Below are 15163 nucleotides of genomic sequence, written 5' to 3' on the forward strand. Positions count from 1 at the left end.
GCCTCTACTTTATGTAGATGTAGTTTTCTTGTGCTCAGTGAACTTGCTGAGATTTTTAGAGGAATTTAGGCAAACTCTCTATGCCTGCAGGTGAAAGTGGTGGCTTTGAATATTTTTGGCATGACCTTGGGCTAGTCTGAAAAAGACCTAAGCTCCAGAGCCTGGGAATGAACTGTGGCTGGGAGCCTGGTGGGCTCATTTTAGGGGATATGTTCTACTTTTGTTAGTGAAATCTATGTGTATCTTTCCTATATCTTCAGGAAAAACTGGTGATCTTTTGACTTTCAGTGAAAACAAATATATTTTTAAAATACTATGTAAATCCTGTTTTGTTGAAGATTCTTCATTTCTAATTGTTATGCCTTATTTCTCCTGTCTTACTGCATTGGCTTGGTCCTTCATTACAATACTGAACTGAAGTGGTATGAGTAGACATTCTTGCCTTTTCACTATTATAAACGAAAGGGTTCAAAAGTTCACCATTAAGTATAAAGTTAGGTGTAGGTTTTCATTAATGTTCTGTAATAGGCTGAGGAAGTTTCCTTCTATTTCTAGTTTTTTTTTTTTTTTTTCTTTTATCATAATGGATATTCAAGTGCTTTTACTGTACTATTGAGTTGATCTTAAGATCATTTGCCTTTATTCCATTAATGTGGTGAATTATGTTGACTGGTTTTCAAATGTTGAACTGATTGGTTTTCTGAAATAAAAACCATCTTTTGGAATTAAAAAAGGTATTTTTTCCTTTTTATGTTTTACTAGATTCAATTTGATGATATTTTGTTGAGGATTTTATATATTCATGAGGGATATTTATAATTTTCTTTTCTTGTTATATCTGTTAGATTTTGGTTTTAGGGTTATGCTGGCCTCATAACATTATTTGGGAAGCATTCCCCCTTCTATGTTTTGAAAAAAAAATTTTTAAGATTGCTATTCTTCTAGAATGTTTGATAGAATTCCCAGTGAAATTGTGTGGGCCTGGATTTTCTACATGGGACGTTTTTGATAATTTCCTTAACAGATACAGGATTATTCTGATTTTATTTCTTCTTGAGTCAGTTTCAGTAAGTTATATTTTTACAGGAATTTTCCCACTTCCTCTGACTAGGTGAATTTATTGGTATAGAATTGTTTATAATATTCCTTTTTTAACCCTTTAATGTCTCTAGAATGTCTCACAATAGCTCCAATAGTATATCCTGTACCATTGTTTTAGGTAGCTGGAATAGATGCTTTTTCTGGCGCAGATCTCATTGCTGTCTCCTTCTTGTTAGTACCACTTTCTGTCAGATAGAGGGTAAAGTAGGACTTTTCTGTTTTTAAAAATGGTCACTGAATCATTTTATTCAGAATATTCAAGTCCTTTATTAACAAATCCTCATGAAAATCTTAACTAAGTACACAAAAAAAGGGAAAGAAAAGGTCTCTTTAAAATTCATTCTTTCTACTGCTTCTTTCAAATTTTGTTTTGGCTCCAATTTAGAACAGTGCAGGGACCTGAAAAATGGTAGTATGTATGTTCTAGACCTGTGATGCTTAATACAGGTTAGCCACTAAGCACATGTGACTATAGAGCCTTGAAATCTGGCTTGTCCAAATTAAGGTGTGTAGTAAGTGTAAAATACACATTGGGTTTTTGAAGACTTGGTATAAAGAAAAGAATGTAACATAATTTTTTTGTATTAATTATTTAATGTAAATGACAACATTTAGGACATATTGCATTAAATAAAACATTATTAAATTAATTTTGTTTCTTTTGACTTGTTAAAAAGTGTGGCTATTAGAAAAATCAAAATTGTATATGTGACTTGTAATGTATTTCCACTGGACAGTACTGTTTTAGACATTATAAAATGAATTGTTCTTCTGATCAGTCTCCCTTACAGCAAACTGTATTAAGTGAACCCAGATTTATCTTAATTTGCACACATAGATAATATTGTTTAAAAAGTAGTGCTAATAAACTTTTTGTAAATAGGATTTAAAAATCTTTATGGGACATTTCAAATATATATAAAAATAGAAAGACTAGTGTAATGAATTAATCAGTGGTGATCAACTCTTAGTTGCTAGTTTCATTTGCTTCCCTGTCCACTTCACCCCACCCCAGATTACTTTGAAACTAATAGAAATATCTTTTTAAATGCTATAAGAAGAAATAATTATTGAAAGTGCCAAATCTTTTTGTAAAATGAATGTCTATTCCCTGATTTATTGTGACTTTAGATTTAGATCTTAGTATGGCAGTTTTCCTAAACTGAAGTATACCAATTTACATATTAAAAAAGATGACCTTTTCAAAAGATTGCAAAGTGTGCTTTTGGTGTATCTTCACTTTTAATACCCATTTGATTTGGTTGCCTGGGATTTACATTTCACTTGTCTAAATATCAAACAAAACCTCACTTTCTATTGGGGAAAATTTTTTGCGAGTAGTTTAATAATATAGTACAGTAGTAATATAGGGTTGTCTGTAAGTCTTGGTTTTAATTATTATTGTTTTCTTTTTGATAAGGTTTCTTTATACTTGTTTAAAGAACTGCCTTTGTACCTTTGGCGGCCTTCTACCTCTGAGATAGTTGTGATTCGGGATTGGTTATTGAATTATAACCTGACAGCTGTGAAGAATAAGCTGGCCTGTGTTATTCTAGAAGGACTTAATTGGGGATTTGGCGAACAGGTATGTGTTGAAACCATTTCCCGGCGACTGTGGATTCTGCGTGCATCAGTTTCAAAGATGAATTGTCTCAAAACATTAACATTTCAGAGTATCATTTGCAAAGTCTGCAAATTGTGTTAGTTGTGTCAGAGTTTATGATTGTCTCTTTAATTCTGTTTTGCAGAGTAAGCACCCTCTTAAACAAAGATAAATTGTCGCACATCCAAAACTTTTCTCTTTCTCCTTAGACCACTGGTGTCTTGTTTTATCTCTGGCCGTTTATTGCAGCTCCTCCCTTGCCTCTCCTGCCTCTGGTCCCTCTTCCTTTTGTAATTTTTCTTGCATGTTATTGCCAGATTTGCCCCCGAAACGCTGCATGTTTGTTAAGAGTCTGAGGTCTGAGCGAGGTTGCCTGGATTCTGATTCTAGCTCTTCACTTCCCAGCGGTGTGACCCTGAGCAAGCTTCCTGGACATTCTGGGCCTCAGTTGCTTATTTGTAAACATTGATATTAACAGCTACCTTATAGGGTCCTTGTAAGGAGTGAAGGAGTTAGGACAAGTAAAACAGGGGTAGTAGTTATTGTTAATAGTTTTTTTTTTTAAATTCCAAAAAAGATTTACCTTTCTCAATAAACCAAGGCATTGTTCTACAGTTTGTTTTATTTAACAGTTTAGATGGCCAAACTAGGTTGATTTAAAAATAGATACAGTGTTTCTTTTTCATCTCATATACATGTATCAAATTTATAGCTTATTCAAAATCAGTGAAATATTACACCATTAATAGTTTTTTATTATTAGGAATTTGTTACCTATTATATGTGTTCCAAAGATGTCATGTCAAGCGATTTTGATCGTTAAACCTTTCTTGCCTCCTTACAAAAGGCCTTATTAGTTAGCACCTTGTTAAAAGTATTAAGAATTTAAAGGGAAAACAGGGGTGGGAGGGTAGTATTCAGCCTTCTGTAACTGTCTGCAGCTTTTTTTTCTGAGCAAGTTGTCACAGTCATCACAACAAGCTTGCTTGGTTGGCATTAATATGATCCTTGTTGTGCATATGAGATCACTGAATCTGGGGAGCTCTTCTCCCATGGTGTCCCTGACCACCTGGGACTGCCCATGGATTCATGGGGATCTCCTCTTACTGAAGGGCTGGTGGGTGAGAGCTGGAGGGTTCTCGTCTCTGGAACAAAATCCACCGAGTTCTTCCGTCTCACAGAGCTGCATGGAGACTCCTCTGTGAGAGTTTCCTCTCTTTGTTAGTTAGGAAAGTCATCCTGTCATGAAAGGGTTAAGGAATGTATTTCTTCAAGCTGTAAAGGAAGATGGGGTGGGACATCTCATGGCAACTTTAAGCTCCTGAAGGAATATTTTACCTGTTGTTTGGGCATCTTATTTATTTTCACTGATGATAGTAACAAGAAAAGGGAATGTCCTGGTTTCAGACAGTGTCCTTAACTTATAACCCAAAGTCTTTATGGAGATTCTTGGGTGGAGGTGAGGGGTTAAATTCAAAGATGCCTTTCTTGGCTGGAGTGAGGGACCGTGTAGGTTCAAGCCTATCTAGGTGCTGCGTAATGGTTCTTTAAAGATTTCAGTTTTTTCCTGTCATTTTATAACTTCACTGATATGGATTATGATCTTTGGAAAATTTAGCTTCTGCACTTAATATCCTCTTTTACTGTTTCACCTAATCTTTTGGTTCAAAGTTACAAAAAAAAAAAAAAAAACACCCAGAAAAACAACAAAAGAAACAAAGATGGTATGTTTGTGATTATTTTTCTCTCCACAAGGGTGCCCTTCATCTCGATCAAGCAGTCCATGCAGAAGTGGCTTTGATGGTTCTTGAAGCTTACCAGAAGTACCTTGCACAGAAGCCATATGCTGGGCTTCTTTCTGAAAGTATGAAGCAGGTATTTCCTTCTCAAATGTACTGAGAACATTAATCTTTATAAATGGCCTGGGAGGCTAACATTGTAGTATTGATCCTTAGGTTTCCTGAGAACATTTTTGACAATGTAAGACCTTGAAATTGAGTTCTATGGTTGGATAAAGATTTTTCTTTAAGAAGTAGCCTTCATATGACCATTTTAATATTGTAGAACTTGATTTGAGCTGTAGTATGTCCCGGAACTTTCTTGTACAGGCTTGGGAGAATTGATTCTTCAATTTCAGAAACTTTGCAAGCCAGTTGTTGAACTGTTGGTAGATGAAATTGCCATGGTGGGAATTGCTACACCGCCAAAACTGGCATATGCCTCCCCCAACTGGTTCTTAAAAGTAATTAGGAGCATACCATTCATTAAATAGCAACTTTTGTATCATTTCTCATTTGCTAGAATTGACTCAAATCAGGCTTGTAAAGTGACTAACTAGCAAAGAAGCGTAAGTGGTCAATTTTTAGTGAGAAATTGCTATTAATACAGTACAGCAACATAAATTGAAGATCAGTAAGTAGTATGTTCTTCTCTTTTGTGGGTGGTGGTGTTCATAAAAGGAGATAGGTGGGTAAAGCTTACTGATTTAATTTGTGTATGACTAATGCAGTTTAAAATAAATGTTTTAGGTTTCTTATTTGGCCAATATTGTTCGATATGGAGAGACACCTGAGACCTCATTTAACCAATGGGCCTGGAACTTGATCTTGAGGTTAAAACTACACAAAAATGATTATGGAATACAGCAGAATTGTCCAGCTGTTCCCTTTTTTAGCGCTGTTCCTGACATGACAGAGTCACCTACGTTTCATCCTCTCTTGAAGGCCGTTAAAACGGGCATGCCCATTGGCTGTTACCTTGCCTTATCTATGACAGCTGTGGGCCACAGGTACAGTGCTTAGTGAACTTCTTGAGTTACCAAACCTTGTTGCAGTCAGTGGTTCTAGGATCTCACCTTTCACATTCCATAGGTCTGAGGCCTCCATCATACATATCTAGGGATAGATAGGATCATATAAAAATAAAAATAATAATGGGAAATGCTTCATGTTCACATAGGGGAAATATGTACCAGAAAATCATCTTATTATATTATGATGTGAGTTAAGCTGTCATCCAGAGAGGAATGTTTGTCAGCAGTAGATATACCCTCTTTTCCTTGGAATAATGATCAAATAAAATTGGACACCTGTACAGAATTTTTTTTAAAGTGATAGCAATCCAACTCAGGCTCCTTAACCAAAGGGGCTCTTCCTCACCAGGGGAATAAAATGCCCAAGCAGGTCATGTGCCTCTTGGATAGTTTTATGAGCTTAACTGTTTCATGATTTCTCTAATTTCTTGTATCCATTTTGTGAACTGTAGCTCTTTATTCACTGGTATTGCTTCAAGTTATTTCTAAATGTAAATACTTGTTTAGTGATGATTACTGAATCCTGAATGGGAGCAAGGGTGAGAGTAAGTGTTTCCCTGAAGCATTGCACGCTGCCATCTTGATCCTAGGCTCACTTTTGAATCATCTCTTTGCTAGAATACCTTGTGGGAATACCCACACAAGGAGAGCCCCATGGCTTTTAGAAGAAGCACCATTTGAGAAACAGTGGGGTAGTGGCAAGTACTTTGGACTGGAAATTAACAAACTTGAGTTCTCACTTTGATCCTATGCTAAGAATGTATGTGAATTTGCACACAGTACTTCACTTTTTAGATTTCATTTTTTCCAACTATAAAATGAAAATATAGAAGAACTTTTTTTTCCCCAGAGTTTTTTTTTATTTTTTTGTTTTTGTTTTTGTTTTTGCATTTTATTTTATTTTTGTTTATTTTGACATAAATTCATAGTTATAGAAACAGTTGCAAAAACAATACAAACCCCATACACAGAACTCCAGCATACCCTGACCGCCCTCCTCTGATACCCCAATCCACCAACTTTAACATGCTGTCACATCGCCATTTCTTTCTCTCCCTCCCTCCCTCCCTCCCTATCTATCATCCATCATCTATTGCTCTGTCTTCTGAACATATGAGAGCTAGCTGCACACATCCTTGAACAAACACTGTAATTCACATATATACTTCCCATGAACAAGAACATTCTTTCATGCAATCCCATGAGGCGCAGCTAAGAAGTACAAGAGATTCAACAATGATACAAAGCTTACATGAAAATATAGATGAAGTTTTAGGTTTCTTTCTGCTTTCAGAGTTCCAACTCTAGTATTTATGTGTGAATAGTGGGTACACAAAAATGTGCTGGAGACCTGAGACAATACAGGCAGTGGTAGGCTGTTAGCCCATAAGAAGGATGTTATTTTATGAACCAGCTACCTTGTGTACTTATTGCCGTTTTCTTTTTCCATAGCATTGAGAAGTTCTGTGCTGAAGGCATCCCACTATTGGGAATTCTGGTCCAGTCGAGGCATTTGAGAACAGTGGTCCATGTTTTGGATAAGATTCTGCCTTTGTTCTACCCTTGCCAATATTACCTTCTGAAGAATGAGCAGTAAGTACACTTTGTCTGCAGCATACTTTGGAGAACAATCTACCCAGTGCAAATGACTATGGCTTCTGGTTTCTCAAGTAAAACACAGGGAATGATGTGTGTGTGTGTGTGTGTGTGTGTGTTTTTAAACAGTTATATGGGAATGGTATATTTCTATAGTGTGTTTTTTATGAGGTGGAAAATTTTCTGTGCCTCCGTTTAGAATGCAGGTTGATAAATAGTAATTCTAAAAATGATTCTAGTTTTATCATGAAAGATATTTTCCTTTATCATTTTATCTTAGATTGCTTATACAGCTTATTAGTATTTGGTAGCACAGTTGTTTCCATTAGACTCTGAGTATAGCGCTCCTGACGTTGAGCAGCAAATGGTTTTGTCATTTGTAATAATAGCAAAACACATTGATTTTTTTTTTTAAGTGCTTAAAGTATGCATGTTGCAGTAATACAGACAGGTAAGATTTGTAGTAAAGGTACTCATCCATGAGACATTTATAATGATCTTGTGACAATAAGACATTTTGGGTACATTAACAAGTTATGAAGAAAATATTGGGAAGGCTATGCTCTGATGTATGGATTGCATTTGCATTATATGGTAAAATTATATGGAATTTATGGTAAAAGAAGTAGCTGTTTGGGGAAAGAGTGAATTAAAGATGGGATATTAATCAAGAGTCTTAATTGCATGTGGTGTAGACTGGTTTCACCAAGTAGTGAATGTATTGACCTATGGGATTGGGAAAGAGGTTAAGAGCTTTGTGAAGAAGAGTGGATTCAGAGGCTCATGATAACATTAGGTCAGTCTAGAAGAAGGGCTCTCATCTGGGGGAGGTTTTGCTCCCTGTCAGGCATTTGGCAATGTCTAGAGACACTTTGGGTTGTTACAACTGGGAGTGGTGGTTCTCTATTGGTAGTGGGTAAAGGCCAGGATGCTGCCAGACATCCTGCAAATGCACAGGACAGCCCTCTACAACAAAGAATTATTGGGCCTAAAATGTCAGTAGTGCTGAAATTGAGAAACCCTGCACTAGTTTTCTCTTTTTCTGTTTATCTTCCTTCCCACAGCCCTCGACCCTGCCTCTCTCTCAATTTGGCTTTCTCCTGCAGGTGTATTTCTTCCTGAAGAATGATGGTACATGGCCACAGAGAGAACTAGGTGCCATCCTAGTTCTCCATGGGAAAGACAGAGTATCTTTCTCATTATTCCTCCGTAACCATTTGTGATTAGTCTGCCTGAGATCGCATGCTTTTCCTGGTCCAGTGGGATTGGCCAGTCCTGAGAGTAAGGTGTGGAGGAGTCTATATTGAGAGCCCCAGAACTCTAGGACATGGGGAAGGGGCAGTTAGATGAAGGGAGAGAATGGAGGGTGAACTGAAGCAACAGATAGCCTGAGGATATGATTATGGAAGAAGTAGATCTCGAATTGAGCTTTTGGAGGGTTTGGGCTAGTGGAGAGGATAAATCAGGGCAGGGCTTTTTCAGTTTGATGGGGGTTTGAGAGGGGGGCTTAGAGGGGGCCAGGCTGTGGAAGAGCATGAGTGAAGGCCCAGAGGTGGGAAGGGGACCACTTGTCCAAGGAGCAGAAAGGAGAGGATCTGGTGGGCTTTCATGAAGAGTGGTGAAAGGGAAGGTGTTTTAGTTTCCTTGTTACTAAAACAAATGCCATACAATGGGTTGGCTTAAACAATGGGAATTTTTTGGCTGTAGGTTTGAGGCTAGAAGTCCAAATCAAGCCATCATCAAGGTAATACTTTCTTTCCAAAGACTGGCATTTTGGGGTTGGCTGCCAGTGATTCTTGGCCCTTGGCTTTTCTGGCTCATGGCAGTGCACGTGGTGGCATCTTCTCCCTTCTTTTCCAGGTCCGATTGACTTTCATTTTCTTGCTTCCCATGACTTTCTCTCTGTCTGAGTTTCATTCTGCTTATAAAGGACTCCAGGAATAGGATTAAGACCCCTCGTGTTTGAGATGGGACACACCTTAACTGAAGTAACCTCACCAGAAGGCCCTACTTATGATGGGTTTACACCCATAGGAGTGGATTAAGTTTAAGAACATGTTTTTCTGGGGTACGGACAACTCCAAACCACCACAGGAGGGGAGGCCAGATGTGGAGGAGCCCTGCTGGTGGGGGCAGGTAGTGTATCCAAGGGGGCAAGGGGAACATTACAGGGGTCATATTTTTCAAGCAGTGTTTCTCGGAGTTGCCTGGCAATGAGAATAATCTGGGGGAGCATATTAAAATATGGATTCCCAGATCCCATCCTTGAAGAATCTAGTTTATAGGAAAGAGGTAGAGTACCTTTTTTTTTTTTTTTTTTTTTCTTTTTCTTTTTTTCTTTTAAATTACTACTGCAGGTACCAGGCAAATTTGGGAACACTTGTCTTCTGGGTAGCCCATGGGCTTTCAGGGTGGTCAAGTGTGAGTTTGTGTCCTTACTCTACCACTTAGTAGTCTGTGAACACAAGCAAATTCCTTGACTTTTTTTAATAATGGAACAATACCAACCTCTCCTAAAGGGCAGGTGTAATGATTAAATAATGTATGGCAAGTATAATGCTTGGCACAATTTTAATAAATTTTCTTTAGATTTTTGTGATTTTTTAAAGGTGATTTTTAAGATTAGATTTAATGGTCTATAATTTTTTCTCTATATTTTATAAATTCTGAATAATAGAGACCCTTTCTAGGCCCGTTTCTTTTTTTTTAATGCAATTTTATTGAGATATATTCATGTATCATACAATCCTCTGAAGTATACAATCAATGGCTCACAGTGCCATCACACAGTTGTATGTGCATTCTTCACCATGATCAATTTTAGAACATTTTCATTACTCCAGAAAAAGAATAAAAATAAAAAAGAAAACCCAAAACATCCCATATCCCTTAACCCCCTGTTATTGATTCCTAGTAATGGTGATACATTTCTTACTGTTGATAAAAGAATATTAATATATTGTTAACTATAGTCCATAATTTGCAATAGGTACATCTTTTCCCCATATATCACTCTATTATTAAATCCTTATAATAGGGTCATACATTTGTTCTAGTTTATGAAAGAACCTTTTTATATTTGTACAGTTAATCATAGTCATTATCCACCACAAGATTCACTATGTTATACATTTTCATGTTTTCACCTCCAGCTTTCTTTTGGTGACATACATGACTCTTACACTTCCCCTTTCCACCACATTCACCCACAATTCAACACTGTTAATTATTCTCTCAATAGCATGCTACTGTCACTTCTATCCATGTCTAAATGTTTAAGTTCGACCTAGTTAAAAATTCTGCACTTATTAAGCATCTGCTTCCCATTCTCCAGCCTTATTCTATATCCTGGTAATCTATATTCTAGATTTTGTGTCTGTGAGTTTACATATTATAATTAGTTCAAATTAGTGAGATCAAAGAATATTTGTCTTTTTGTGTCTGACTTATTTCACTTAGCATAATGTCCTCAAGGTTCATCCATGTTGTCATGTGCTTCAGGACTTCATTCCTTCTTACTGCTGAATAATATTCCATTATATGTATTTGCCACATTTTGTTTATCCATTCATCTTTTGATGAACACTTGGTTTGTTTCCATCTTTTGACAATTGTGAATAATGCCACTATAAATGTTGATGTGCAAATGTCTGTATGCATCTTGCTTTCAGATCTTCTGGGTATATAATGAGTAGCGGGATTGCTGGGTTGTAAGTCAACTTTATACTTGGCTTTCTGAGGAACTGCCAAACCATCCCCCATAGCAGCTGTACTATTTTACATTCCACCAGCAGTGAATAAGTGTTTCTATTTCTCCATGTCCTCTCCAACACTTGTAGTTTCTTGTTTGTTTAATAGCGTGAAGGCCCATTTCTGATGCCTCCTCCTCTTTGTATCTCCCCACTCACCTCTTTATGCCTGCAGTAGATCTGACCTGTGAACTCTTAGAGAGCTTTATGGTACCTTTTCTATCATAACTTTTCCATAGTGGTTTGGACTTATATCTATGTGTCTCCTGTGAAATAGGAAGCACGTTTGTTCACCAGTAACAACTGCTTATTGACTCCTGCCATGTGCTGCTCTCATGTGTACAGTGGGGAAGAAAGCAGGCCTGGGCTTTGCCCTCACCAGTCTCAGACCAGTGAGGGAGAGAGCCACTGAAAGTTATCACTTCCTCAGGAATGCGAAAGACGGGAAGTAAAACAACAGGGTGCTGTGAGAGGTATTATTTTAGATGGGGTGGCGGTTTTGATGAAGAAGCACTCTATGAGGAAGGGACATTGCAGTTGAGATGGGAGAGTTGAGTAGAAGTTTGTCAGATGAAGAATTTCAGGCAGAAAATCCAGCAGAAGCAAAAGCCCTAAGAGAGGAGGGAGCTCCAAGGAACTGAGAGAAGGAAGGTCTTTGAATTGTGGTGGTACCCCCCCCCCATAGCACCTCACATGCCACCTTGTATTAAGTTGATACCCAATAAAAGTTTGCTGAGTGATTTTAAAAAACATCTGCCTTTATGGAGGAAGGGGAATGGGTGATATTTTCAGGTGTTTATTTAATGCTCTTTAAGTTGCATATGTTTTTGTGTCTTGGATCTGTTTATTATACTTCTGAAAGTAAGTACAGTTCCTTTTAACCACATTTACGTTTGAAAATTTTATTCTTCTGAAATTCCTGAAGGTTTGTTGGAATACCTAAATGTAGGCTTGGTCTAGAAATGGGACCTGATTTAGTGTTTTTTGCTTCCTCATAAGTAGCCACTGGAAATTCTGGTGACTGCTGACTGGAAGGTCAAGTGTGTTGTCTTGTGTGCTTGGCAGGTTTTTGTCACACCTCCTGCTGTTCCTGCATTTGGACAGTGGCTTCCCTCAGTGTGTCACACAGCAGGTCACCCAGAAGGTGGCACAGCACCTAACGGGAGCCAGCCACGGGGACAACGTGAAGCTTCTCAACAGCATGATCCAGGTCAGGGCCCTAGCAAGTCTCTAGACACACCCATCTTCCCAGCCCAAACCTCTACAGTTAGCACATTTGTTTGGATCATTTCAAAACTTGTTACAGTGCTTTTGGCCAAGAACTTCAGCAGATTTGGGCTTCACAATGGAGGGAGATGTTGATTTTTGGTGTTTTGGAAAAGGGAGTCTGGCTGTTACTTTTCACATCACCTGAACCTTTTCTCCACAGGCTCATATATCTGTCAGCACTCAGCCCAATGAAGTGGGCCCTGTTGCAGTATTGGAGTTCTGGGTTCAGGTTCTTATAAGCCAACATCTTTGGTACAGAGAACAACCCATCCTCTTCCTCATGGACCACTTATGTAAAACAGCTTTTCAGCTGATGCAGGAAGACTGTGTGCAGAAATTACTCTACCAGCAACACAAGGTAAACCTGTTGTAGAATTTATCTTTAAGTCACCAGCTAGATGGTAGCCTCCTAAAAAGCCTCCCCCAAATGCACGGTTCTTAGCATTACTCTGTGGCCACTGACTTTTTAAAGCTTTGCCCTAATGGTGTTTTATTTCAATAACCATAGTCCACTAGTGCAAATCCCAGTGAAGTCCAAGGAAAGGACACACTAGGAAGAGCCCAGCTCATTCCATTTTACTGTAGTGCACTGTCTAGGACTGTCACTGCTGGTGCGTGATACATTGTTGTAAGACAATTGCTAATATTCTTGAAAAGGTCATTCATAAGGTTTGTTTAAAGCCCCCTTTCTTGGCTCCACATCTTCTCCTGGTGTAGAATGCTTTGGGTTACCACTGTGACCGGAGTCTGCTCTCTTCCTTGGTGAGCTGGATCGTGGCGGGCAACATCACTCCTTCCTTCGTGGAGGGCTCAGCCACACCCACTCAGGTAGGAAGCCCACTCAGGAAAGGGTGGTAGGGCCGTGTGTTATCTTTGCGAATTTTAATATTGTTGTAATGTTTACTAATAAATTACTTGTAGCCTAAAATGGCTGACATTTGTTTGGCATGTACCCCTCTTTCACTTAATCTTCACAAGAGCCTATTGCTGAGGGTGTGTTACTGCCATTTCTGTTTTACAGAGGAGTTAACTGGGGTTTAATGGGGTTATGTGGCTTGCTCAGGATCAGATAACCTGTGGTCAGACACTGGTCTGTTTGACTGCAGGGCTACCCAGCAATGTGGTAGAGAGGTTGGGTGTGGATGCTGGAGCTAGATGGCCTAGGTTACAACCTGCATTCTACCATTTGTTGACTGTGCCTTAGGTATCTCACTGACCCTTCTGTACTCAGTTTCCTCACTTGTCAAATGGGAATAATGATTGCACCTACTATAACACACTTAGAACAGTGCATAACACGTGGTAAATTCTCACTAAGAGTTGGCCATTTATTATCGTCATCATTGTCATCAGCAGCATTATTTTCATCATTACTACCTCTCAGACTTTCTGTCTAAAATTGTCTCCATTTCATCACTTAAGCTACTTATAACATCCTTCAGTAGCTCATCTCAGTCTTACCTCCTGCTCTTCTTCATACTTCTTGTAAGCCAGCTGAACCAGACTCCTTGCTGTTACCTAGACACACCTCTGGTGTTTCCACCTCCTTACCTTTGCCTGGCTGATTCCCTTTTCAGGCATGCAATTCCCTCCAGTCTCTACATGGAGCCTTCTCTGGTGTGTCCACTGGGATCCAGTCCTCTTTCCTTCGCCTTCCCGTAGCACTTTATTCCCACGGCTGATTCAGTACTCACCGCTTCTCATTTCACGTTGTAATTACTTTTCTATTAGTCTTTTCTCTTCTAATAGAAAACTTTTTAAGGGCTGAGTCATGCCTGGTGCTCCTTCCTGTTCCGTGCCTGCAGAACCTGCCCAGTAATATTTGTTGCATGAATGCCCATACTTCTTTTTTTTTTTTAAACCAAAGTAGCCTTTCTAAAGGAATTTAACATATTTCAATGATCTTATCTAAATTTGTATCTATGACAAGAATGGGGATAGGTATGAAACATTTGGGATTTTACCAGTGTTAATTTTAGAAACTATAAATATTTTTTGACAGAGTTGTGATAGAAAAGATTTTAATTTGTGGATATAAGGATGTATTTTGTCAGTTCGAGCTAGCTGCTCCTTCCCCTTTCCTTTTCTGGTGTCTCTGTAGGTCTGGTTTGCGTGGACAGTACTGAACATGGAATCCATCTTTGAAGAAGACTCCCAGCTCCGAAGAGTTGTTGAAGGGGAATTGGTTATAAACTCTGCTTTTACTCCTGACCAAGCTCTGAAGGTACAAATAGCAGTTCTGCATTTGAGTGGTAGAGGGTGGTTTATGATTTGATGCTGATGGATTCATTTATAGCTTTTGAACTAATGTGATTTTTTAAAAGTTTGTTGCAAGTATTTTGAAAGCACAATAACCAAACCAATATTTAAAAATCTATAATTAGAGTGTATACTTCGTTACCAAGGTTTATTTAGTATTGAGAATCACCACCTGATAATTCAAGACTGTGTTCATTGCATGCTTGAGTGAAGGTGATTGCCAGCCATTGTTTTAAAACAATTTCCACTTTGTCCCATGTGCATCAGAATCCCCTAGAAAGCTTGTTAAAAATCAGATTCCTGGATCCCATCTTCTGAGATTCTTAGTCTGGAGTAGGACCCAGGAATTTATCTTTAAAAACTCCCTAGCTGATTCTTAGGTGTGCTAGAGAGTGAAAAACACTGGAATAAGGCTTTAGATGTAAAGACCTTGTATTTTTGTGTTCCACAGTGTAGACTTTGTCTTTGGAGAGCCTGTCAAAGAATTTGTCATTCTGGAAAGTTCTTTTAAAATTTAAATTTTTAAAAGGTAAAGTTTGACAGTAAAATTTTACTTTTGGTCTTCATATCATTCTGCTCCTTTGCAAAGCATTTAAATGCAAAAGAATTTCAGGGATGGAAATGAGGTCAGGCTAGGTGACTCTGAAGACACATTCCAATTCTGGAGTCTGTGAAATGTTTTGACAGAAAAAAACTGCCACATTTTTTTGCCATCAAGGAGGTGAAAGTGTTAGATGGTGATTTGAAGAAGTAGGTTTTATATGACTTTTTCTT

At 38.3% G+C, this 15163-nt stretch overlaps 1 protein-coding gene across 1 annotated transcript in view; it reads left to right on the top strand.

Annotated features, from left to right (window-relative positions):
* Nucleotides 1-15163, top strand: part of EPG5 (ectopic P-granules autophagy protein 5 homolog) — a 128693-nt gene that overhangs the window by 39720 nt on the left and 73810 nt on the right. The window contains exons 14-21 of the mRNA XM_037805516.1: nucleotides 2522-2686; nucleotides 4460-4579; nucleotides 5233-5492; nucleotides 6969-7109; nucleotides 11927-12071; nucleotides 12291-12488; nucleotides 12848-12958; nucleotides 14232-14354. Coding sequence (XP_037661444.1) covers nucleotides 2522-2686; nucleotides 4460-4579; nucleotides 5233-5492; nucleotides 6969-7109; nucleotides 11927-12071; nucleotides 12291-12488; nucleotides 12848-12958; nucleotides 14232-14354 — 1263 coding nt within the window. The remainder of the gene's footprint in view (nucleotides 1-2521; nucleotides 2687-4459; nucleotides 4580-5232; nucleotides 5493-6968; nucleotides 7110-11926; nucleotides 12072-12290; nucleotides 12489-12847; nucleotides 12959-14231; nucleotides 14355-15163) is intronic.

The sequence above is a fragment of the Choloepus didactylus genome, chromosome 16 (genome assembly GCF_015220235.1).
Source record: "Choloepus didactylus isolate mChoDid1 chromosome 16, mChoDid1.pri, whole genome shotgun sequence".
NCBI lineage: Eukaryota > Metazoa > Chordata > Mammalia > Pilosa > Megalonychidae > Choloepus > Choloepus didactylus.